Genomic DNA, 25,157 nt, shown 5'->3' with positions numbered 1-25,157 from the left:
TAAAATAACATGGTTTATCCAACTCTGTGACTGCCAATAACTTCAGAACAAAGTCGACTACAAATACAAAGTTGCCAATGTCTTTGCAATTGATACAAACAAAGCGACGTATAAAAATATGCTTTTAATGAAAACTGAGATGACTGCATGTTGAAATACATTTCATGTTCAATCATTTGAGTTATATTTTGTTACTTGTAGGCTACTGTCTGTAATTTGTCTCAGTATATTTAAGGATAATGTGCGAAATTAAATCTGCGATTTTGTGCATTTTTATTGGGTAAGCATTATGATAAGCCGCCTCAATATTTGAAGCCGTAAGTGGTAATATCTCTAAGAGCTGATCCGTCGTCTGTATTGTGAAATAATTACAATGTTCAGGAAATATTTTAATGGAGAAGCTGACCTGAGACCAGTGCTCCCTGTAGGAAAGATGCATCGTTAAAATACTTGTAAGCCTAAGTTCCATCGCTATCGGGAAACCAGGCTCTGGTCTGTCATAAAGAGGCTTTTCAGTCTCTTATCTTGACCTGAGAGATTATTTCTCTCACCTATGTATGAGCTGTAGCTTAATACGGAGGCCAGCAGCCATATTGCCCTGCCCCCTATATTTCAGACCCCCCTATATATTTCTGCTCATGCATTTTCATTTCGATGCCAAACCCACCATTGGTGTGCGTGGCCAAAGAGCTATATTTTCATGTCATCCAACAAATGTTAACGCCTGAATTGAAGAGGGCAGTCCATAAGTGCAGATGAAGGATATCAAGGATCTGAAAGGATTCTGTATGGTGGAATTGTCAGTGGTGTAAAGCTCTTAAGTAAAAAATACTTTAAAGTTCTGCATTTGTAAATTATGTCTGAGTGTTGGAATGTGCCGGTCTGTCCATTAATAAAACCTTTAAAATAAAATCATGCCATCTGGTTTGCTTAATTTAAAAAATATATATATATATATAATTTACTTTTTACTTTTACTCAAGTATGACAATTTTGTACTTTTTCCACCATTGTACTTTTACTTTTATTTTACTGGGTAACTTTAACTTTTAGTAATTTTCTATTAAGATATCTTTACTTTTAAAGATGACAACTGAGTACTATTTCCACCACCGGGAATGGTCTAAGATCATAAAATGTTTATCTGTTATCTTCATAAGGTGAGTTATTGAAGGTGAGTTATTGAAAGGTTTTGAAAACAGGGGTGTCAATAATATTTACTCGTAGCTTTTTGAGAAAAAAATTATTACTGTTTAGCCAAATCTCTTTCTTTGAACAATTGTGTTAGGGGAATTATATTAATTTATACTATTTTTTTGAGCATACAACATAGCTCAGTGTTTTATTTATTTATTTTATACAATCATATTTTCTCATCTTTATCAAGGGTTCAATAAATTTGGACCACACTGTATATGGAGAGGAGATATTTAACGAAGGTCATGACTCACTGGGCACACTCTGGTTGAATCAACTGTGTTTCCATGTCATTTCACGTTAAATTGACACCTGTGCCCAGTGGGTACACGCCCCACAACACAAACCTACATGCTAGATTAGGCATATTAACCTTTGAGTCCTGACTCAATTGCCAACCTGGAACCTCCTTCAAACATGGCAACAGCAACCGATTTATCTATCTTTGAATTTACTTGTTTAACCCTTCATCTCTCCATAGGAACACTTCCTTTTCCAGGTCGCTGTTACATGTATAAATGAAAATGACCTGTTCAAATAAAGATAAAAGAATGCAGAACAGGCAGGTTCAGACCAAGGAGAAATGTGCAAATGCTGGGGAAAAACATCTTAGCCCGACCTTGCTAATAGACTTGGACAAAACTAAGACCTGCTGAGAATGTCATGATGTTCCAAATTAAGATGGTTTAAGCCAATTTAATATATACTATTTGCCAGTTCTCTTGAATATTACACATAATTGTCAGTATGTCTTCCTGGAAGCGTTATGCATTATAAAGCCATGCCATTTCTGCAATGTTCTGCAGAAGAGGGGAAGGAAATGTATGTAAAGGACATACACTGTCCAAATGCTTTTATTTCCAGAGCTACTTGTACTGTAAAAATAGATATAATCAGAATGAAACAGAATGATAGAATGATATTTGCACAGAGATGGCTATCATTGACTTTTAGGTTAATTCTTAATGTTTAGCATCGGATGACTGTGGCTGCATCTTAATGATCAAAGACTAAATCTGTCTTGGGCGCAGTAGTTGCAAAGTGCCAAAGTTATTATGCAGTTGGGAGATTCATGGCACGTGTTTTGATTACCTATTAAGATGGTGAATTAGTTAGAGCTCGGGTGACGAGACAAGTGTATCAAATGTTCGACTTTCTAGATCTTGAAGGCTGAATTCCTGCCTGGATCAGTCCTCTGTGCTTGTGGAGAAAATGTCAGATTGTTTATGCTCAAGGGTTATCATTTATCATCTGAGAGAATATGGCCATGTGGCATTTTATTGATTTATTCTGCAGAAAAACATTTAAAATGGTTGGTATGTGTAATGTGAGTGTCAGCTAGATGGAATTGGAATTAACAAGTGATATTGATAAAAAATAAATGATGTGCTAGTAGTTTGGTATAAGCCAGTGTTCTGATGCCTTAGCATTTAAAGAAATACCCAGTTTTCCTTTTGTGGTTCAAACGGTTTTTCAACAGTTGTATTAATCTCCACTCACCCCCTCCTGAACATGAGCACATGCTCCTTAAAATCTATTGAAAGTAACTTGCTCCGAATTCTGCTGTGAATTCTCCAGGAACCAAAGCTAATGTTTAATCTCCATAGTCTCACCCCATCCCCCAACAGCCATTTGGGCTTCCCTGTTTGAAACAGTTTACCTTTTTTCATGTTTGGTATTGTAGGACTAAGCATTGCATGTGAAAGTGCTTTGCTATTGATAGGGAGAGAAACAATGAGGCAGTTTTACACACACTCACAACGGCACAGTGCCATCTGCTGAGTCGTACATCCAAACAAGGCGAATTTATACAGGTTCTCCTTTCATTGGCTTGACTAACGTGGTTGTCATGGCAACATGCTCTCTCACCGCCTCATACTGCAGTGTGTACAGTTTTAACCTACTGAAAGATGCTTTAAAGCTGTTTAATTACATAATGTATTTGCATAACGCAGATCAGTGGTTATGCTGTTGTCTGATTTTTTAAGAATACAGCTTTTGCATTCTAAATTCAAAAGCATAGAGACAAAGTTTACACAGCAGAAATGGCACTTATAGCTTCATCATTTTGTCAATACCCTGTGCACCTGGGTACCCCAACTGTAGTAATTTATCAGCATTACCTTCCCACGACTGTGGGTTTATCCATCCAAATCATAGGTGAAATTGCCATGGGGGATGGGCAGACATGTCTCCCCCCAATATTCAGAACAGGTCGATTCGTGTCCCCCCAATTATTTATTTCAAATCCAAAAATATATTATTGGAGGTCAGGGGCCCACAGATAGCATAAGACCACGTCATTAGAATTACATGAAATTAGCTTTTGCGGTCGACTTTGGGCACGATAAACGATCCATGTACTGTACATCACTGGGGCCAAGCTCCCTGGCATCTAGGACCTCTATACTAGGCAGTATCTGAGGAAGGCCCAACAAATTGCAAAAGACTCCAGCCACCCAAGCCACAGACTGTACACTTTGCTACCGCAAGCGGTATCAATGCACCAAGTCTGGAACCAACAGGACCCTCAACAGCTTCTACCCCCAAGCCACAAGACTTCTAAACAAGACGGCTAAATAGCTAATCAAATGGCTACCCAGACTACCTGCATTGACCCTTTTTGCAGCAACTCTTTTGCACTGACTCTATTCACACACACATTGGACTCTACCCACACACTCACACACACTTACACCAAGACTCCAGTACACACACACACACACACACACTACATACACCCACGCACACATAACATGCACACACATGCATACTGACGTCTCACACATTTACGTTGACATTTTAGTCATTCAGCAGATGCTCTTATTCAGAGTGACTTACAGTTTGTTACACACACACACGCACATACACACTTACTTTCACACTCACCGCATACGCTGCTGCAAGTCACTTTACCCCTACCTATATGTACAATACATAGCTACCTCAATGAACTCGTACCCCTGCACATCGACTCTGTACTGGTAATCCCTGTATATAACCATGGTATTTTCTACTCCCTATATATAGCCAGGTTATTTTACTCTTTATTTTTTATTAGTTATTCACTGTGTCACTATTTCAATTTTTTATTTTTTATCTTATCTTTAACTCTGCATAGTTGGAAAAGGACCCATAAGTAAGCACTGGTAGTCTACAATTGTTGTCTACGAAGCATGTGACAAATAACATTTGATTGATTTGATTTGAACTCCTCTTTCTCAATTTTCAAACAGAAATGGGGTGTGCCTTTAGTGGTTCATCATTGTGTCATTCGGGTCATGCGCACCCTGACCAACGTACTGTAGCTAATTCTTTAGCTAAGCTAGCCACTTGTAGCTAGCTAGTAACTCCTCCAGTATGTGTTGACATCATTTCATAGGATTTGTTTTTGGACGGTTCTGTAAGGATCAATAAGAAATGTCACTTCTGTAGGCAAATATCTTATTCATCCATTTTTGTTTTTAAGCATTAAATGATTTTGGTATGATGGTGCATTAAACAGTTATACAGTTTAAAGCCGTCATTTTTTATTTATTCTTATTTTTTCAAAATGTCAACCAGTGTTTCCAGATTTCTATGAAATATGACATATAATTAATTACGATATGAGTGAAATAATTAAACTTTTTGGGAAGAAAAGCTATGTTAAAAAGCACATTTTCTGTGTTGGAATGGTGTGATACCTGTGAATTTATTGTAATGTTTTTAAAATTGTATATCTGCCTTAATTTTGCTGGACCCCCAGGAAGAGTAGCTGCTGCCTTGGCAGAATATAAACTTTTAAAAGTGAGAGTTTCACTGGACAGTTACTTTAAAACTACAAGGTTTTCTCTCAGCCTCCTGGAACAATGTGTAGAGTAGCAGGAAATTAACTTTAAATCTGCAAAATGTTCTATCATCCTAACCCTTATACTGTGTCTTCAAAATACCATTCCATATACCCCTTAAAATACCCCTCAGAGGCACAATAAGTCATGTAAAACTGTGTAGGATTACAGGAAATGCGTTTTAAATGTCAACAACAAAAAAATCAGTGGGAGTACCCCCATCTGTACGGTTTCGCCCTTGATCCAAATGACAAATTATTTGAATATACAAAACTTAAACTTACTAAAATCATTACGTCATCATGACAAAATCAATCTACATTTTCTCTATTTAATTAGCTATAGGCTATACTAGAGCCTGTTCACAGCATTCAATAATCACATCCAATTGGCTTTGCAATGTTCTCCAATGTGTTTGCCTCTTGTTGCTCCAGATTTGATAACTACTGTGCAACTCTGAAACACATAAGTCTCAAAACATGATCACCAAACTGAGGAATAAAGACCAAACATTATTGTGATGTGCAACATTAAATATTCTACCTAACCAGACATGATGACACCTGTTCTCTCTCTCTGCTTCATCCAGCCGTTGGTCTCACCACCTGTCCGGAGCCGATGGTGCCTGCCAACGGGATCAAAACAGGGGACAGGTACATGGTCAACGAAGTAGTGTCATTCAGCTGTGAACCGGGATACATGCTGCAGGTGAGAGCTTTTGTCTTTTAGAGAATCATGTCTGTTGTATTCCCACTGATATGTCAACATGCAAAGCTTTATTCAATAAGTAAATGTGCAGAGATGTGTGCTGAGTCACGTGTATGCATGGTAAACTCAGTAACAGAGGCAAACAGTGATTTGTCTCTGAGTTAAGTGTGCTTAGAGAGAAACCCCCTGCCTTTACTTCTGCTGGGAAATTATTTTCCAGGGCCACTCCCATATATCATGTATGCCAGGAACCGTGCGGCGCTGGAACTACCCTCCCCCACTCTGCATTGGTAAGAACTTTTACTTTGAAATAGTCACATTCAAGGCTCTTTTTGACAGTTTCAGTGCTATTCATTGTCTGCATTGTTTTACAATGTGAACCACGCATTATGTGCTTTTTCCTTTCCAGCAAAGTGTGGTGGAACAGTACATGACTTGACCAATGTTATTTTAAGTCCTGGATTCCCTGGCAACTACCCTGGTAACCTGGATTGTACATGGAGGATTCTTTTACCAGTTGGATATGGTGAGGAACCTGTTACGGTAACAATAATGATAAGGAGCCATGGCTAATGTTAACAAGGTCAGCGATAATAGCTTTATTTTTTTGCATTTTGTTGGAACTAACAAAAGGTAGTCCTTAGGAAAATGGATAGTGGGTCCCCCCTTAGTTATCCTCTTGCTTTATTTATCAACATTTTTTTAACCTTTGCTGTGAGTTTAAATCCGTAAAATATACTAATCAAATTACCTTGTATAAAAGTGGTCGTTAAAATGTTATATTTATCGAAAATCAGATGTAAAAACAAAACAATGTCACAGCAACTCTACAAGAGAGCTGTTGTTTGCAGACCACATATTGGTGGTTCTTCATAGTTCAAATGAGTCCAGAACAAAGTAACCATTCCAGATGTTAGGTAATTGTGTGTGATTTTAAAAAGCTATTCAGCTATTCAGGCTCTGAGCACAAAAATGTTCTTTACCCAACTTAAGAAAAATATTGTAACACATCGAGATATACAAAAGCAATTTTCTGCCTTATCAAGCAGCCACTCCAAGTGAGAATAAAAACAATAATTTTGTACTGTGTGTATACCAACAATGCATACGTTTGTGTTGTTTACACGGCCCAATATTTTTTATAAGACACAAAAAATGCTTTTGCAGACGCTGATTTGAGCTTTTAGGACAGACAGACTGGGTAGAATAAAGCATTGTTAGAAAGTGGTATATGGATGCATAACTACAAGATTATCCTTCAATGGATTGTCCTAAGCATCACCAAGTGGCAAATGCTTTCCTCCAGCATTAGGCCTTGAACTAACAGAACACAACTTACCAGAAAAACACACTGAAATTGATTATAATAATTTCCCACTTCTGTGTTTCCCCTGGAAAAACACGAGTTGATCTTAATGTCATATTGCGGAATCATTTGTACCATCATAACAACTGATGTGTTGAATAGTTTCTTTCTAGGCTAGCACAATAGGTGAAAATAAACCACATCAAATGAGCCATGCTAATGTCTGCTGAATGCATTAAATGATTACAACACATGCACACGTGCCACAATTTCTGTTAACAGTTAACGCTTTAGGTTAATGGGACTTAAACCATTTAACACTTTGATGCTTGTTTTGATTATGAAATTAACATTGTTCATACAGTGTACCTCATATAATATTTCTGTGTTTTACAGGTGCTCATATTCAGTTTTTCAACTTCTCCTCTGAAGACAACCATGATTTTTTAGAGGTGCGAAATGGGCCGCAGCACAGCAGCTCTCTGATTGGACAGTTCAGCGGAAGTCAGCTGCCACCCAACCTGCTGAGTACAACACATGAGACCATGATCCACTTCTACAGTGACCACTCCGAAAACAGGCAGGGATTCAAACTGGCCTACCAAGGTGAGGTATACTCTGTTTTCATCAACCATGTGAAACAGTGTTTTCCCTATCTGTCTAGCTCCGTTTCTTCTAAACGAGCTTGGTCTCTATTGGTTTCAATTCACAATTTTGGTACTTGGTTGTTGTTTTGGGGGATTTTGTGCCACATCTGGAAAACAATCTATGGGAAAGGCCGATGTGAAATCCTTATTGTCACCGTTTTTACCTATCATCTGTTGATATACTCTAGCTCTCTTTGTAGGAAGCAACTCAGAGTGATTAAATGTTAAATGCAAAATAGATGGAATGTCAAATTCAAGGACTTAAGTGCCTGTCAGTTAAATTATCTGAGAATCTGCCCTCTTAGGAGCATTGAGAGGTTACTCCGTTATGTGGCTGCTCCCGTCTGGATAAAGCATTCAGAATCAATGTAGAGTGGCATTTAGATGTTGAGTGTATGGCTTCCACCTTACAAGAGATAACCCTGTATGTCTTCTTCTCCCACTTCTAGGCCAGTGGGTTCATATTCTGGCTTTCCCTCCTCTCCTCTTAGCAGACAAAAACAACCATATGGCTAGAATACTACATCTCATTTGACAATTGCTACTTACAGGCTAGTTCATTGTTTCCTGACTACCCAAACTCCTTTCTCTGGCCAAATGCCAGTTTAGTCTCCGCAATGAGTCTGGATCTGAATACCTCCCCGAAGATTTCTAGAACGCAAACACATTCTAACCGTTCTGATTGATCTCAGAAACCGATGGGTTGGGCCAGAGCCAGAACACATGTGGGTAAAGCAGTGTTTTGAAAATTATTCATTGGCATTTATACTCTGATTGGTTAGAGATGATCCAATCACTGATGACATTTATATAACACCCCTCATTTTGGCGCCACCACAAACGACTTCAATGATGGCACTCTCAGACTGAAGCCTGTAGCTAACATAGAACAGCAGAATAATTCAATTTGAGTCGTCAGTCAATGTTAATTGTATATGTCAACTGTCAGTTTTATCAAGTTTCATTACCTTTTGGAGTAACGCTGATGTACACTACCGTTCAAAAGTTTGGGGTCACTTAGAAATGTCCTTGTTTTTGAAAGACAAGCAAAAAAAGTTGATAATTAGACATTTCTAAGTGACCCCAAACCTTTGAACGGTAATGTATTTTTAAGTTGAAATAGAAAAGCTTGATGATATCCTAATGGCCATTCTTTGTTGATGGCATATGCTTGAAATTCACATGTCACTGTGGCATTTGGTGGAAATGTGTCGGACAGGTGGCATGTGTTCCAGTACTGTCTCAAAAGGTTAAGTGGGATGAGTCACCTGTGGAGCACAGAATTTGTTTGAAACTGTCTTGTTGTGGTGATAGTACGTATATTCCTGTTATAATAATGATGCTCTCTCTCTCTCTCTCTCTCTCTCTCTCTCTCTCTCTCTCTCTCTCTGTGTCTCTGTCTCTGTCTCTCTCGCTCTCTCTCAGCATATGAATTGCAGAATTGCCAAGACCCTACTCAATTCCCTAATGGATATATTATTAATAATGACTACAATGCTGGCCAATCAATAACTTTTGAATGCTTTCCTGGATACGTTCTGATTGGACATCCTGTGCTCACATGCCAACATGGAATCAACAGAAAATGGAATCACCCCTTTCCCCGGTGTGAGGGTGAGCATGAATTAATATGATACATTTCAGATATTTCACCAAAAGCATAAATGACATCTTTGTTTTACAGTTTATCAAACTATTTTAGAATGTATTTGTTAGGAAGTGTTTTATCCCTACACTAGAATTCTATCCAGCCATTACCTATTTCTCGTAATGCTCTTGAAGTTCTGTTGTTTTAACTCTGCACGAAACAATTGTTTTCCAAAACTGACTCTAATTACTGCCTTTGAAAACTGCTCCAGTTAAGACCCACACTACTGGGACGTCTTCTAAATTGCTTCTGATTTGAGCAGTGAGAGCTGAAAAAAGCCTTCATCAATCAATACCTCCAAAGATTTCTCAGTCGTCCCAAATGATTTAAAAATATATTTTAATATATTACAAGTATACTAAAGTATACTTAAATATACAAAAACATTTGAATAATATATTTCAAGTATGAGATGTATATTATATCTGAAGTATACTATAAATATAATATCATTACACTCTAAACAGACTTATACTATATGTTCACTATCATTAAACTTAAACACACTCATTAAAACTGTACTTCAACTTCAAACGCTTTAATTGTAGTTTGGAATATTCATTCAAAATACACTAGGAGTTGTTTTAATTTTTGATTTAAAAAAAATTCTACTTCTCAGTGATCAGGTACACTAAGTACCTGAGTACCTTTTTTAACCTTTATTTAACCAGGCAAGTCAGTTAAGAACACATTCTTATTTTCATTGACGGCCTGGGAACAGTGGGTTAACTGCCTGTTCAGGGGCAGAACAACAGATTTGTACCTTGTCAGCTCGGGGGTTTGAACTCACAACCTTCCGGTTACTTGTCCAACGCTCTAACCACTAGGCTACGCTGCCGCCCCAAAAGTATTCCTACCCCTTGTATTTCTTCAAATTGTGTTAAAAAGTGGGAGTAAAATTGACTTACATGTGATTCGTTCACAATATCCAATCAAAAATTGAATATCTCTTTAAGCATGGTCAAGTTAATAATTATGCAGTTGATTATGTATTAAACCACCCAGACACATCAAACAAACAGTTGTCCTTCTGAACTGAGCTGCAGGACAGGAATGAAACTGCTCAGGGATGTTACCATGAGGCCATAGGTGATTGTAAAACAGTTGCAGAGTTCAATGGCTGTGATGGGAGAACTGAGGATGGATCAACAACATTGTTGTGAAACAATAAAAGAAAGAGAAAGAGTGAAATAATGCAAGTATACAAAATAAAATATTCTCAACCATACTTATTCTAAAATGTATTAAATATACCTGTATATATAAGGTCCCACAGTTGACAGTGCATGTCAGAGCAAAACCCAAGCCATGAGGTCGAAGGAATTGTCCATAGTGCCCGAGACAGGATTGTGTCATGGCACAGATCTGGGGAAGGGTACAAAAAATGCTGCATTGAAGGTCCCCAAGAACACAGTGGCCTCCATCATTCTTAAATGGAAGAAGTTTGGAACCACCAAGACTCTTCCTAGAGCTGGCCGCCTGGCCAAACTGAGTAATTTGGGGAGAAGGGCCTTGGTCAGGGAAGTGACCAAGAACCTGATGGTCACTCTGACAGAGCTCCAGAGTTCCTCTGTGGAGATGGGAGAAACTTCCAGAAGGGCAATCAACTCTGCAGCACTCAATCAATCAGGCCTTTGTGGTAGAGTGGCCAGACCGAAGCCACTCCTCATTAAAAGGCACATGACAGCCCACTTGGAGTTTAAAGGACTCTGACCTTGAGAAACAAGATTCTCTGTTCTGATGAAACAATGATTGAACTTTTTGTCCTGAATGCCATGCGTCACGCCTGGAGGAAACCTGCATGGTGGTGGCAGCATCAAGCTGTGGGGATGTTTTTCAGCGGCAGGGACTGGGAGACTAGTCAGGATTGAGGGAAAGATGAACGGAGCAACGTACAGGGAGATCCTTGATGAAAACCTGCTTCAAAGTGCTCAGGATCTCAGACTGGTACAAAGGTTCACCTTCACCTGACAGAGCTTGAGAGGATCTGCAGAGAATAATGGGAGAAACTCCCCAAATACAGGTAGGTGTGTCAAGCTTGTAGCATCATACCAAAGAAGACTCTAGGCTGTAATCGCTGCCAAAGGTGCTTCAACAAAGTACTGGGTAAAGGGTCTGAATACTTATGTAAATGTGATGTTTAAGTTTTGCTTTGTTTTTTTGCAAAATGTAAAGAAAACTGTTTTTGCTTTGTCATTATGGGGTATTGTGTGTAGATTGATGTGGGGGAAAAAACTATTTAATGCATTTTAGAATAAGGCTGTAACATTCTAATTTATGAGAAATATACGTAATATTTACCTGAAGTGTATTTAAAGTATATTTGTTTTTGCTCTTTATCTATACTAAGAAAATATTAAGTACAAAAAAGTGTCCCAATTTAGATAATTTTAAGTGTGTTTAATATACTTAAATGCTCATAAAATACATATATATACATACATATATATATAAATGTATTTAGAATGGTTCCAATTTAGATTATTTTAAATGTACTTAAAATGCTAAAAAAATACATGATTAATGTATATTTGGGGTCCCTCAATCAACCACACCTTTCAGCATCATGATAGTGTGTTTTTGCAGTGTATTTGGTATATTCGGATCGTGTTGAAGTATCTAAAGTCATTGCCACTTTTCCCTTTTAGTTTCAATGCTCAATGTGCAGAATTGACTAATCCCGGAAAACAGGGAAAGAGACAGCATGATAGTACAATAAAGTGTGAGGTTTACTCTGTTGTCAACACAGTCAAAACTCATGTTTGCTGCTCATATTTTATCTACCTGTAGTAGAGTATACATAATTTACCAGCAAATATTTGAAATGAAGGTTCAATTGGTGAAGTAATGCTCTTAAATTGTTAGCAGACAAAGCCAAGCAAAGCTACCGAGACCAATCCACTTAACATCTATTCCCACTACATGCTACACATACCCTCTGTGATAATACTGCTCCCTCTTCCCTTCTAATGCAGCTCCATGTGGCTACAACATGACAGCTCAGAATGGCACCATATTCTCGCCTGAATACCCAAATGAGTACCCTAACTCACAGGACTGCACCTGGCTTATCATCGTGCCACATGGACATGGCATTTACATCAACTTCACCCTGCTTCAGACAGAGCCTGTCACGGATTACATTGCTGTTTGGTAAGGGATTAATGGTTTTCACAACACCCGTCGGTTAATCCATTGGCTGATATGTATTTTCTGTGAAGAACTACCATTTACGTCACAGCATATGAAGACTCAGAGTTATACTAAGAATACAGCAAGACGGGAAACAAATAATCATATTACTGTACAGTACATGTTGCCTTACCTCCCTTTACTAGTGAAGATGCACTTGAATGTCACAATAGAATAATCTGCAGCACTAGAGAGTGGATTAAAACACTGTATATCAATGGGGAAAATACACACTTTTTGCCACAATACAGACCTCTGTGAGTTATATAAGTTACTACTATTCGAAGCCATTAAAAGAGGCCAGTAGTCAGTAAAGCCATAATATTTTGCTTTTTCATTCAACAGTCTGTAATTTAATGCTTTTATCTGAAAGTGAGCACAAATATTGCTATAGATTTGAGAACAAATCAATTCAACCAAGACACACTGAAATGCTGGACATTATTGCACTCTTTAACATGTGCATTATAAATGTAATGCATTTTCAATGCCTTCTGGTCTCTTCCAGGGATGGCCCTGAGCAGAGCTACCCACAACTTGGGATTTTCAGTGGTAATACAGCGCTAGAGTCAGCCTACAGTTCTTTCAATCAGGTCCTTATCAAGTTTCACAGTGACTTCTCCACAAGTGGATTCTTTGTCCTCAATTTCCATGGTTAGTTTCTCTTCCAAATCAAACATGTTGTAGCTAAAATGCAATACTGTTAAGGCTTGCTGAATACCTGTTTAAAAATATCAGAAATAAAGTATTCTCATGTTTTTAATATGAGATTGGGTAAGTGTAGTACATTTTAGTGTTGCAGTTTGTATTTATATATCCCTTTATTTTGTTGTATAACCTATCCATTGTGGGTGACATTTGATTATGATAGTGTGAAATAATGTGATTTGAGGGATACTTTTTCTATGTTGTAGCCATAATTTGCAAACAGTTTTTGGCAAAATACATATTCTTTCTTTCTCTCCTCCAGCCTATCGTCTGAAGAAATGCCCACCTCCCCCAACAGTGGAAGAAGCTGAAATAGTATATGAAGATCAAGATTATGAAATAGGTTAGTGTGAACCAGGGAGATGATAAACACTGGGTTATCCACATATTCATCATTTATTATTTTCAGTGGACCATCAGGCAGTGATCCACTACTTGTTCAGTTCAACATGTTCCTATGTGACTTTGAATCAAAGAGGGTTTACAGTACCATGGTGGTGTGTGATCCTCATTTTTTTTCAGTGTTGAAGGGGAAATGTAATTGAAATGTGTTACATACATATCGTCACCAATGCTGCAGTTTTTGGACAACCATGTTAGGGTAATAACCAGTGTTGTAGTATTCAAGACCAGTCTCGGTCTCGAGTCCAGTCTCAAGACACATATTGAGTGTCTTGGTCTTGTCTCGGTGTCAGATACATTTTTACTTGGACTCGGACAATGAGGACTTGTCATTTCTTGCTGAGACCAACCGAGACTAGCGGAGTGAAAAATTCAGAATTATCAGCTCCCATTCAGCCAGCCCATAAAACCTCTTTGCCAGACCAAATATCCACACTCCTTCATGACACATGCCTATCTTATTGCCTCTTGAAACCTGGACTTACTACTTTACTCGTAACATTACCGTCCTTTACTTTAGTTGAAAAATATTCTCAAACTTTGTCACGCAAATCAGATTTTCCTTGATTTGCTGGTAGGGAAGAGTGGGGGACATTGTTTGGAAGTTGCACGCTTATTATTAGTAAGGGGGGACCGGGGGAAAATTGTAACATGTCTTTTTATCTATTATAGACCTGTTCGGGTTAGTGGTAATTTATGAGTGGCTCTCTATTTGATCTCATGCTTTTTCTCACCATTCTGAATGTCTAAAGAATCCATGTTGTTCTGAAGTATGAACACAGAATATGGTGACGATTTGACCCTATTACAAATTCAACCACCCCCCCGGTCTCGGTCTTGTCTCGGTCTCATCCCGCCCTCCCGTCTTGGTCTTGACTCTGACTTTATTTGCTCCAGTCGTAAATCGGCCTCGCTTTACAGTAGGTGGTCTCGAACACAACACTGGTTATTACACAGGCTGTTATGTCATATAACTGTTGTTATGTCTCTAGAGACAATACCCTTAATATCCAATGTAGGTTTCCATCAGACGTTGATAATGTCACATCTGCTACAAGACATATTAAATAATGATTTTGTCCAGGAGACATTGTGAAGTATCGCTGCTTCCCTGGATTTACCCTGGTCGGCAACAGTGAGCTTACCTGTAAGCTCAACTCTCATCTCCAGTTTGAAAGTCCTCCGCCTACTTGTGAAGGTAAGAGAATGTTCTGGCCAGAATATTTGGGTTATTATAATTTATTTATTTTCAAGGAAAGGGAACAGGAAGTGAACTTTCAGCTCAGATAATTCCAATAAATGATTTATGTTATCTGCTTATACAAACATGGCAGTTTGCTGCCCTTTGACATTCTATGCAAATCTATGCACATTTTCCCTGAATACAACAGTTATTACAGCTTATTATTATAACCTTACAGTGAAATGCTTACTTACCAAGATCCTTGTTCCCTTGCATCCTTGTGATGACTCCGTTAAACTACAGTATTAGTAGGCATTGTTCCAAGGTGTGTATCACCCTGTTAAAAAACAAATACCCCTTTTTTGTCATGGTAGTGCAGTGCTGCTAGAGCCTCTGTGTCTCTTTGTAAATCAGAGCTCTAACAGAAGTGAGTCACAGATTTAATGGCTTATTCATACATATAATTTCTAATTATAGTACCAACGCGATGACACAGATGGGAGGCAGCACTATGGCTCTATTAAAGCACAGCACAAAGCACTACCAAGCCTTTTTTGGGGAGATAGAGAAGCACAGCAGCTTCCTTGAATTTTGTAATTCCATAATGGAGCTAAGCAGCTATGGTCCATTTGGTTTGTTTTCATTATTATTTGCCCACAGGGGAGAATATGAAAATGTTAAATGCCTTCACATTATTTCTTGTCATAGATCATTAACCCTAAGCTCATTTGGATTTGCAACCTGAAGAGGTTCACAAGAACTACAGTTGAGGTGATAAAGATGTGTACTGTAGAAACAATTACCTTTTTCTCATGAGTAATTCTTGTCTGCTTGTGTTTGTTGTGCTTTTAGCTCAGTGTCCTGCAAATGAAGAACGCGCCTTCTCATCCGGGGTTATCCTTAGTCCAGGTTTCCCTAAAAACTACCCCAACTCTCAGACCTGCTCCTGGGTCATCAGAGTTCAACCTGCGTACACTATTTCCATCTTCGTGGAGATGTTTCAGAGTGAGAAGCAGTTCGACGAACTTGAGATCTTTGACGGTAGTTTCCTTCACTAAGTCACACGCATTGTTTTTTTTGGTGCAGTTTTCAAATATTTATTTATTGTCAGCAATGCGTGATTTAAAAAAATATTCCATGATGAGCACTGTAATGTTTTAGTGTTTATTTTTATCCGTTAGGACCATCTGGTCAGAGCCCTTTGCTGGTGGCCCTTAGTGGAAATCACTCCACACAGTTAAACTTTACAAGCAAGACCAACCAGCTTTACCTGAGATGGTCCACTGATCATGCAACCAGCAAAAGAGGGTTCAAAATCCGATACACAGGTTTGTAGTGCATAACCATATGTTTCCTTTTGCGATAAGACATTACGTTTCACAATTGCTTTGGGGATGCCTACAGCATTGCATCACAATTCTTATAAGGGTTGACTGTTATGTTTCGAGACAACTTCTACCCCCATGCCATCAGACTGCTAAATAGCCATAAGACTGCTAAATAGTTAATTAATGGTTACCTGGACTATCTTCACTGACCCTATCTTGCATTGACTCTATGCACACTCACAATACTACAGTATATACTGTATAGAGACTATATATACACACACACACACACACACTACACTGACACTACACAAACCCACACACATTCACATACACACACACACACAAACATATACCGACAATACAAACACACACACGCGCATACCGACACAACACAAACACATTTAAACACACACACACACACATACACTTTTACACTCATAATTTGCTGCTGCTACTCAGTTATTTATTTTACTCTTATTATTATCTATCCTGATGCCTAGTCACTTTACCCTGCCTTCATGTACATACAGTATCTACTTCAAATACCTCATACCTCTGCACATTGATCTGGTACTGGTACTCTCTGTTTATAGCTCCATTCTTGTGCATTTTATTCCTTTTGTGTTATTTTTTATTATAATTGTTTTACTCTGCATCGTTGGAAAGGGCTCGTAAGCAAGCATTTCAGTTACGTCTACACCTGTTGTATTCAGCACACGTGACAATTCCAATTTGATTTCATTTGACGAATTCTGAAACATTTGAACAACAGCACATTCAAAATAGGGGAAAATCACCATAGCCTTTTGCTATTGTATGGGTGTCAGAGAAGATTATACACCATCCTCTGTCCTCTGAGGCAGTTGCTTTGGATCCAATTTAGGTCAAAGAGTGTGAGGAAGTCAGACTTTTCCAAGTTAGCTCTCATTAGGCTGGGCCCAGACATGTATACCTGCAGGGATCCTTTTGCAAGTCCTCCATAATAGAGGTCAAAGATCCCATAATGAATTTGGCTGAATAACTGCCATGTCCAGTGACTCAAACAGACATTTCCACCAATGACCAAACATGATATATAGCTCACAAAGCCCAGTGGCCATGATTACTTTCCATTTCTTTCTCTCCCTCTGCCTTTTCTGTCACTTTTCTGCTCTCTATTCATTTTAGTCGATCCTTTTGCCATTCGAGCCACTGTGCTGGTTATTATTCCAGTTTGTTTCCACGTTTCCCTATTTTTTCAATTTGCCATCCCTTCTGCAGTAAAAAATGGTTACATTGCATTGAGGCCCGACGTGTCAGAATGAGTGATGGTTTCTGAAGGCTTCAGAATGGCTACCACGGTGCTGTCAGACGGTGTAAAAGGCTTTTTAAATAATGCAGGGATGTTGAACACAGACAGGGTAATACACCTCTGCTTGATCTTTACAAAACTGCTTTGGGAGTAAAGAAGTCTTTACCCAGCCAGGGGATTTTTTTCATTTCGTCTTTAACAGTCCATTGGGCATTCATCAAAGTAAATTAAAATGATATGCTGCCTGGAGTTTTAACATGTGGTCTAATCACCCAGAACCTAGACTCAACCATTTAGCCCGATTAATGGTTTTAATTTAGGGCAGGGGATTTTGAGAATTCTGGAGAATACTTATGTAATGTCATGTTATACTAATGTAATGTAATATAAAGTACTAATGTATATGTAGAGCATATCGTTAATCATTTAGATGGTGGCATGATATAGAAACACTTAAAATGCTCTTTCTTTTCAATGTAGCTCCTTATTGTAGCATTAATGACCCACCTGGAAATGGAGGGGTGCTTAATCGAACAAGAGAGCGTCCAGGAAGCAAGCTGCAGTACTATTGTTATGCTGGCTACAGGCTAGTGGGCCCCAGAAATTCCACCTGCCGGTTGCATCGGAATGGGCTGTATCATTGGGATGCCCCAGCTCCACTATGTCAAGGTAATGCAGAGCTGCGGATGACATTTACTGACTTGAGGGGGATTCACTTTAATCTATGTCTGGGGGTTCCCTCGTATCAGAATGTGGAGATGTGTTTGTGTCTGCACAAATCTGGAGGAGTTGTGACTCATTGTCTTTCTCCATTTCTTTTTCTCTTTCTCTTCAACATAGCAAGCTACAATTCATGAATATTTCCTAATATCATACTGTAGCTAGAAAATATATTATAATGAGTCTTCTAACAAACTTTGTTCAGAAGTATATCATTGACAGTTATGTAACTGACCCTTTTTCTATTATGTTGATTAGTGTGACAGCCTGTTGCTTTAAGCAAAGGAGATGTATATTTACATAAAGGAATAGAGGATAAGTTGGAGCTAATTACTACTGGGGGTTGTATCTGTACATGCCTGTTTACGAGTATGCAAGGCAATTATCTCTTTAAAGGTACTGTGTCCCCTCATTTGTGGTAAACTACAGGTGTGTAAGTAGCGTACAAAACAATAGAACTGTTTGTGTTTCTCACTAAACCTGATTGTAAATTATAATTTGATTAGATGAGATTGATTGTTCCATTTGCACAGTATTCTGAACATGGTATTTGAATGGTAAATGTGTGTTTAAGCAAATGAATGCCACAATCTTCAAGGGAAATATCTAGTTTCCATAGTACCCTAATAGTTGGATCATACACACTTTGCTTACTTACTCTTTATCCCCTTTGAGATATAATGCCACTATAATCAGAACACTTCACGTTATACCTTTTTCTTAGAAGAGGCCACAGTGTTTACTCATTTTGTGCCATAATTTCTGTAAGTGCTGAGAGTGCAGCTGAGGTCATCGTTTGATGAGTATCATTTTAATGTTTTTAATGTCTTTCAATCGGCAGCTTTATCTTGTGGAATCCCTGAGTCTCCTGCCAATGGTTCATTCCATGGTTTCCAGTACACAGTCGGAAGCAAAGTGAATTACCAGTGCAATGAAGGGTACGGGATGGAGACAAGTCTCCCCACAAGTACCGTCTGTCTAGAGAATGGGACATGGAGCAACGCTGCACACCCACCTCTTTGTTTACGTGAGAAAAATAACCTTTGTTTCTATGCCAACAATATGATGAATTCCCCTGCCTCATTGAGCCACTGCAGTCAATGCAGGTCTCATTAATGTCCTCCTTAGAGAGTAATGTGGAGCAGGTAACGGCTGAGATGAGAGCAATAATGACTAGATTTTTGCAGTTAGGCACTCACAAAAAACAAATGGTAGGATGTAACCCGCCCCCTCAGGCCTGCATTACCAGAAACACACTAAGCAATCATGTTGGAGTCATTTTGGGACATGACTGTATAAATTACATTTTAATACCTCAATGAATGTGATATATGTGAATACAGTATATATAAAAAATACTTTCATACCCATTATATTTTATAGTTTTATATCATAAAGTGCTTTGGCATTTCTCAGTTTTAACAATAGATACTGGACAGAAATTGATAATGTACATAAGGCTTTTAGAATATTACATCGGCAAATATGGAGAAGGAAATTGAGAAATGTTTCTCTGTCATGTCTGGCTTTTTGAGTGTGTTCTATTAAATCTGGCATGTTCTCTCTCCCCCTACAGCGATCCAGTGCCCTTACATTGAGAGCATGCTCTCAGAACACATGGTGTGGCGGCTGATCTCGGGGTCACTGAATGAATTTGGATCTCAGATAATGCTAAGCTGCACTCCTGGCTTCTACCTGGGAGGCAGGAGGACCATCAAGTGCTTAGCTAATGGAACCTGGGCTGGAATCCAGGAAAGGTCTACCTGCAAGAGTAAGATACAGACTGTACATCTACCACCAGGCTGCACTGCTTAGAGTTAAGGAAAAGTAATAGGAAATCATTATCATAAGAATTGAGCACAAAATAGGTGACATTTTGAGTATTAATAGTACCTTGTTCTAATTCCCGAGAGCAATTTCATTGTCTGGCCAGAGCTGTTGTTCACACTGGCAGTTAACACGTCTGAAATCCTTCCTCTTTGTGGCTCCCAATGTATTTCCGGACTGATGCAGTCATAACCTCCAGGATCTGGTGTGGGAGCTGGGAAGTCACAAGGCAGTGTCCAATAATTTGTTTTGATCACAGCCCTCCCTATTTCCTCTGCATAGATGTGCTGCGTAAACAATAAACTCTGGTGGCGATGATGTAATCAGGGAAATACGGTCCGGCTAATTAGAGGTCAGAGGGAGAATATAAATATTCTGATTAGCGGGGACTTAATATTTAATATGTTTACATGCCATGGTGAACATTGTAACGGTTTTGACTTGAGGTTATTGTTTGCAGGGGTGCCAGGTAGGTTGTGCTTACCACGGAAAATATTGAATGAGTCCAGTCTGGTCCGTCAAGTCTACACCAATACAAAGGACAAAAAAAGTCAGGATGGACATACACTGTTCATAAACCCTTAAAACATTGGAAAAACTTCAAAACAATTGTATTATTTTGCGTGGGTTGTATTACCAACATAAATTATCACACACATACTAATATAACAAACAACTAGCTCTGGTTCCTCAAGAAAAGTCCCGTTCCTCGGGCCTAAAAGGGCCTAAAAGAGTCCAGCCCGGTAAATGAGTTCAGTGAACTAAAGTGACCTTATTCACGCAATATTTGTCCATTCATAAAGTATAGCGTAAACCCAGTCTCAATCATACAATCAAAATGTCAAACTCTTTTACCACACAACCATAAGGAGTATAACATCTTAGTAGTTTTCAACTACAACTGACCACATAAATTATCACAGTATACAGCACCATAAAACACGGGAAATACCGAAAGCCTAATAGCTGTAGTCAATCGGCCAGTTAGACAATCCAATCAGCCAACAGATCTCCAGCAGAGAAAGGCCACGAAGAAGGAGAGCAAATGAGACGTGTAGTCCAAAGGAAGCAATGAGTGGGTCCGATCCCGGTTAAACTTGAGACAAGGCTGCAAAGCACACTTTTAAATACAACAAAACAAACGGAGTAAAGAAGCTTCGGAACTGAGGGTTGAACACATCCTTGTTCGCACCACCATCACAACCCCCTTTTGCGCAGCTGATGCTGGCTATTTCATTGGGAATTAAAGGGGAAGCATTGAGACAGTTCAGACAAATTCATAGCCGTCACCACATGCAAAGGTATATTGGCCTTGGCCTTGATTGGGTGCGTCTAGGAGCACCTAATATTTTCTGATCATTCCATGAGTGCCTTTTTTACAGGGAAGACAATATGCTGGATGAGTACTAATTTGTATGTATAGCCAATGCACGTACATACTCTGTTTAGCGCCTCTTTTTATTAATGTGGTGAACCAGACTGTATTTGAATTGAAAGAAGGTGAATACACACAGTGAGCCGCAGGGCACTGCTCTGCATAGTTCCTCAAAAGTTCACCCTCTTTAGTCATTCCACTTGAATCTAGTAGACAAACAAACAAGCACACTGTGGCATACATTAGAACGATATGACAAAACAGAAAGAGGGGTATTATACAGTATAATGACTGTTGGCATAATGGACAGCAATGTGTGTTTACATAAGGTAGTTGCATATTCAAATTATTGTAATATTTACAGGTAATTTGTTAGGGCTGAATCAATCAACTGCTGTAAGACACATTTCACTTCCCCATTTAGTGTTCTAGAACAAATACACAATACTCGGCATACCGTTCATCCAGGATATCTAGTAACTAGATCAAAATGATTCGCTAATCATTCCTCATTGTGGAATTTGTTTCCACTTAGGCACAGTGGCGTCCAACCAAGTATAACCCAGTCTCTGATGGTCTGTGTCACTTCCAGTTATCTCGTGTGGGGACCTCCCCTCTCCTCCCTATGGCAACAAGATAGGAACCCTGATTACGTTTGGGGCCGCAGCGATCTTCATGTGTAATACGGGCTATACACTGGTTGGGTCACACGTGAGGGAATGTGGGGCCAACGGGCTCTGGAGTGGAGTGGAAACAAAGTGTCTTGGTATAGTATAAATGGTTTTCTAATGCTTAAGTTCTTTCTTTTCTCCCCCCCGGATGAGCCCCAAAATTGTATCATCCTGGACGAGTCCCCAAGTTTTTGATCTTGGTTTTCACATCATTATGCCAGAAACACATTAAGATTTCTCAGGACACAGTTGTGTTTACAGTTTCAAACTCTTGAAGGTCATGATTTCTCTTCAATTACCAGCATCCCAAATTTTATATTGATAATTCTATCCATGAGATTTAATCCGACCCCAGCAGTCAACTCCTAAATGTCAGTTAAAAATGAAGACATACCACCCCTCATTATTATCAATTAGATTATTGATTGGATTAAATTATTGAGGCATTTCCCCCAAAAAATACATTAATTTTGGGGGGAGGGAAGGATCATATACATTTCTATGTGTTACAGTATATATTTTTACGTGTCAAAGTGACAAATGGTTATTACAGTCATGAGAATATTTTAAAAGATTTGTGTTAGGGAATAAGAAGAAAGTTTACGTAACAAATGTACTTTTTCATGCCAATCCATACTAATATTGGACTATTTTATGTTTTATCTAACTGAAAATATTATGCAAATATTTGGTTTATTCTCCCTTCTAGCTGGCCACTGTGACTCCCCTGATCCAATCATCAATGGTCATATCAGTGGAGATGGCTCCAGTTATCGTGACACTGTTGTCTATCAGTGCAACCTGGGCTTTCGCCTTATTGGAACATCGGTTCGGATCTGTCAACAGGACCACAGATGGTCTGGACAAGCTCCTGTTTGTGTTCGTAAGTGCAATAACTTTCGTTTTTTTAATTGTTCCTTTCGATTCTCCCTTAACAATCAGAGATGTACAGGAATTCTCCACCTTCAGGTGGTGGGCTGAAGCTTAAAAACGTGAAGCTGATGGATCCTTGTCAAGGGAGGAGCTGATTTTTTTATATGACAGTAAAACATTCTTATGATGACTAACATTTGTTGTCACCTTCAGTTCTTTCACACTTTCTCATAAAAAGTATACTTCAACACTGTCTTCTCAGGCAAATTTGCCAAACTGCTGAACTTGGGACCAATCAGAACTCCTGTATATTCTCCACGCGATGAAGGCAGCCAATAGCCTGTTTCTATATAAGATGTAAACGCAGCCTCACATGTGTGATGAAATAAGATAAATATCTGTTTGAGTGCACTTGAAATATTCCATTGGGCACAGACTTCAATTCAATGTTTTCAGTATTCCATGTTGGTTCAATGTAATTTCATTGAAATGACGTGGAAACAATGTTGATTCAACCAGTCTGTGCCCAGGGGGATGCAGCATGCCATACAAATTGTCTTGATCGTTTGAAGAAGTAACTTCGTTAATCACACGCCAGGCCTGGTACTCATAGATGACTTTGAAACGGCTTTTGTCACACCCTGATCTGTTTCACCTGTCTTGGTGATTGTTTGTACCCACCTCCAGGTGTCTCCTGTTTTCCCCATTAGTACCCAGTGTATTTATCCCTGTGTTTCCTTTCTCTCTGTGCCAGTTTGTCTTGTTTTGCCAAGTCAACCAGCGTTTCTCCTAGCTTTCCTATTTTTCCCAGTCTCTGTTTTTTCCTAGCCCTCCTGATTTTGACCCTTGCCTGTCCTGATGCCGAATCCGCCTGCTTGACCACTCTACCTGTTCTGACCTCGAGCTTGCCTATCCCCTTGTACTGTTTGGACTCGGACCTGTTCACTGAACCCCTGCCTGTCCTGACCTCGAGCCTGCCTATGCCCTGGTACTGTTTGGACTTTTACCTGGTTTATGAACTCTCGCCTGTCCCCGACCTGCCTTTTGCCTACCCCTTTTGGTGTAATAAATATCGGAGCTCAACCATCTGCCTCCTGTGTCTGCATTTGGGGCTCGCCTTGTGCCCTTATAGCTTTTGATAAAGTAAGACTGGAATTTATATATACAGCGCATTCTGAAAGGTTTTAGACCCCTTGACTTCCACATTTTGTAACATTACAGCCTTATTCTAAAATCTACATACAATACCCCATAATGCAAAAACAGGTTTAGACAATTTTGCAAATACATTATTTTCAATAAATAAAAATACATTTACATAAATATTTAGATCTTTTGCTATGAGACTCGAAATTGAGCTCAGGTGCATCCTGTTTCCATTGATCATCATTGAGATGTTTCTACAACCTGATTGGAGTCCACCTGTGGAAAATTCAATTGATTGGACATGATTTGGAAAGGCACACACCTGTCTATATACTGTAGGGTCCCACAGTTGACAGTGCATGTCAGAGCAAAAACCAAGCCATGTGGTCGAAAGAATTGTCCGTAGAGCTCCGTGACAGGGTACCAAAATATAATATAAGGTCCCACAGTTGACAGTGCATGTCAGAGAAATTGTCCGTAGAGCTACGAGACATGATTGTGTCGAGGCACAGATCTGGGGAAGAGTACCAACACATTTCTGCAGCATTGGAGGTCCCCAAGAACACAGTGGCCTCCAACATTCTTAAATTGAAGATGTTTTTTAACCATCAAGACAATTCCTAGAGCTGGCCGCCCAGCTAAACTGAGAAATGGGGGTGATCCTTGGTCAGGGAGGTGACCAACAACCTGATGGTCAGTCTGACAAAGCTCCAGAGTTCCTCTGTGGAGATGGGAGAACCTTCCAGAAGGACAACCATCTTTGCAGAACTCCACCAATCCTCGCTTTATGGTAGTGGCAAGGTGGGAGCCACTCACAGTAAAAGGCACCTGACAGCCCACTTGAAGTTTTCCAAAAGACACTTAAAGGACTCTGACCATGAGAAACAAGATTATATGGTCTGATGAAAACAAGATTAAAATCTTTGGCCTGAACTATTTGGCGTGCCAAGCGTCACGTCTGGAGGAATCCTGGCACCATCCCTACGGTGAAGCATGGTGGTGGAAGCATCATGCTGTGGCTTTGGGACAAGTCTCTGAATGTCCTTGAGTGGCCCAGTCAGAGCCCGAACTTGAACTCGATCGAACATCTCTGAAGAGGCCT

The 25,157-nt window shown here is 39.3% G+C and overlaps 1 protein-coding gene across 1 annotated transcript in view; it reads left to right on the top strand.

Annotated features, from left to right (window-relative positions):
* Positions 1-25,157, top strand: part of LOC118398274 (CUB and sushi domain-containing protein 1-like) — a 490,495-nt gene that overhangs the window by 420,732 nt on the left and 44,606 nt on the right. The window contains 16 exon segments of the mRNA XM_035793460.2: positions 5,617-5,735; positions 5,956-6,025; positions 6,145-6,261; positions 7,438-7,647; positions 9,114-9,302; positions 12,312-12,489; positions 13,037-13,182; positions 13,499-13,579; positions 14,723-14,836; positions 15,674-15,862; positions 16,003-16,149; positions 17,924-18,112; positions 19,005-19,190; positions 19,740-19,934; positions 21,958-22,131; positions 22,746-22,919. Coding sequence (XP_035649353.1) covers positions 5,617-5,735; positions 5,956-6,025; positions 6,145-6,261; positions 7,438-7,647; positions 9,114-9,302; positions 12,312-12,489; positions 13,037-13,182; positions 13,499-13,579; positions 14,723-14,836; positions 15,674-15,862; positions 16,003-16,149; positions 17,924-18,112; positions 19,005-19,190; positions 19,740-19,934; positions 21,958-22,131; positions 22,746-22,919 — 2,478 coding nt within the window.

This window comes from Oncorhynchus keta, chromosome 2 (genome assembly GCF_023373465.1).
Source record: "Oncorhynchus keta strain PuntledgeMale-10-30-2019 chromosome 2, Oket_V2, whole genome shotgun sequence".
NCBI lineage: Eukaryota > Metazoa > Chordata > Actinopteri > Salmoniformes > Salmonidae > Oncorhynchus > Oncorhynchus keta.
Note: the sequence above shows the minus strand (reverse complement) of the source record. Positions and strands in the feature narration are given on the sequence as shown.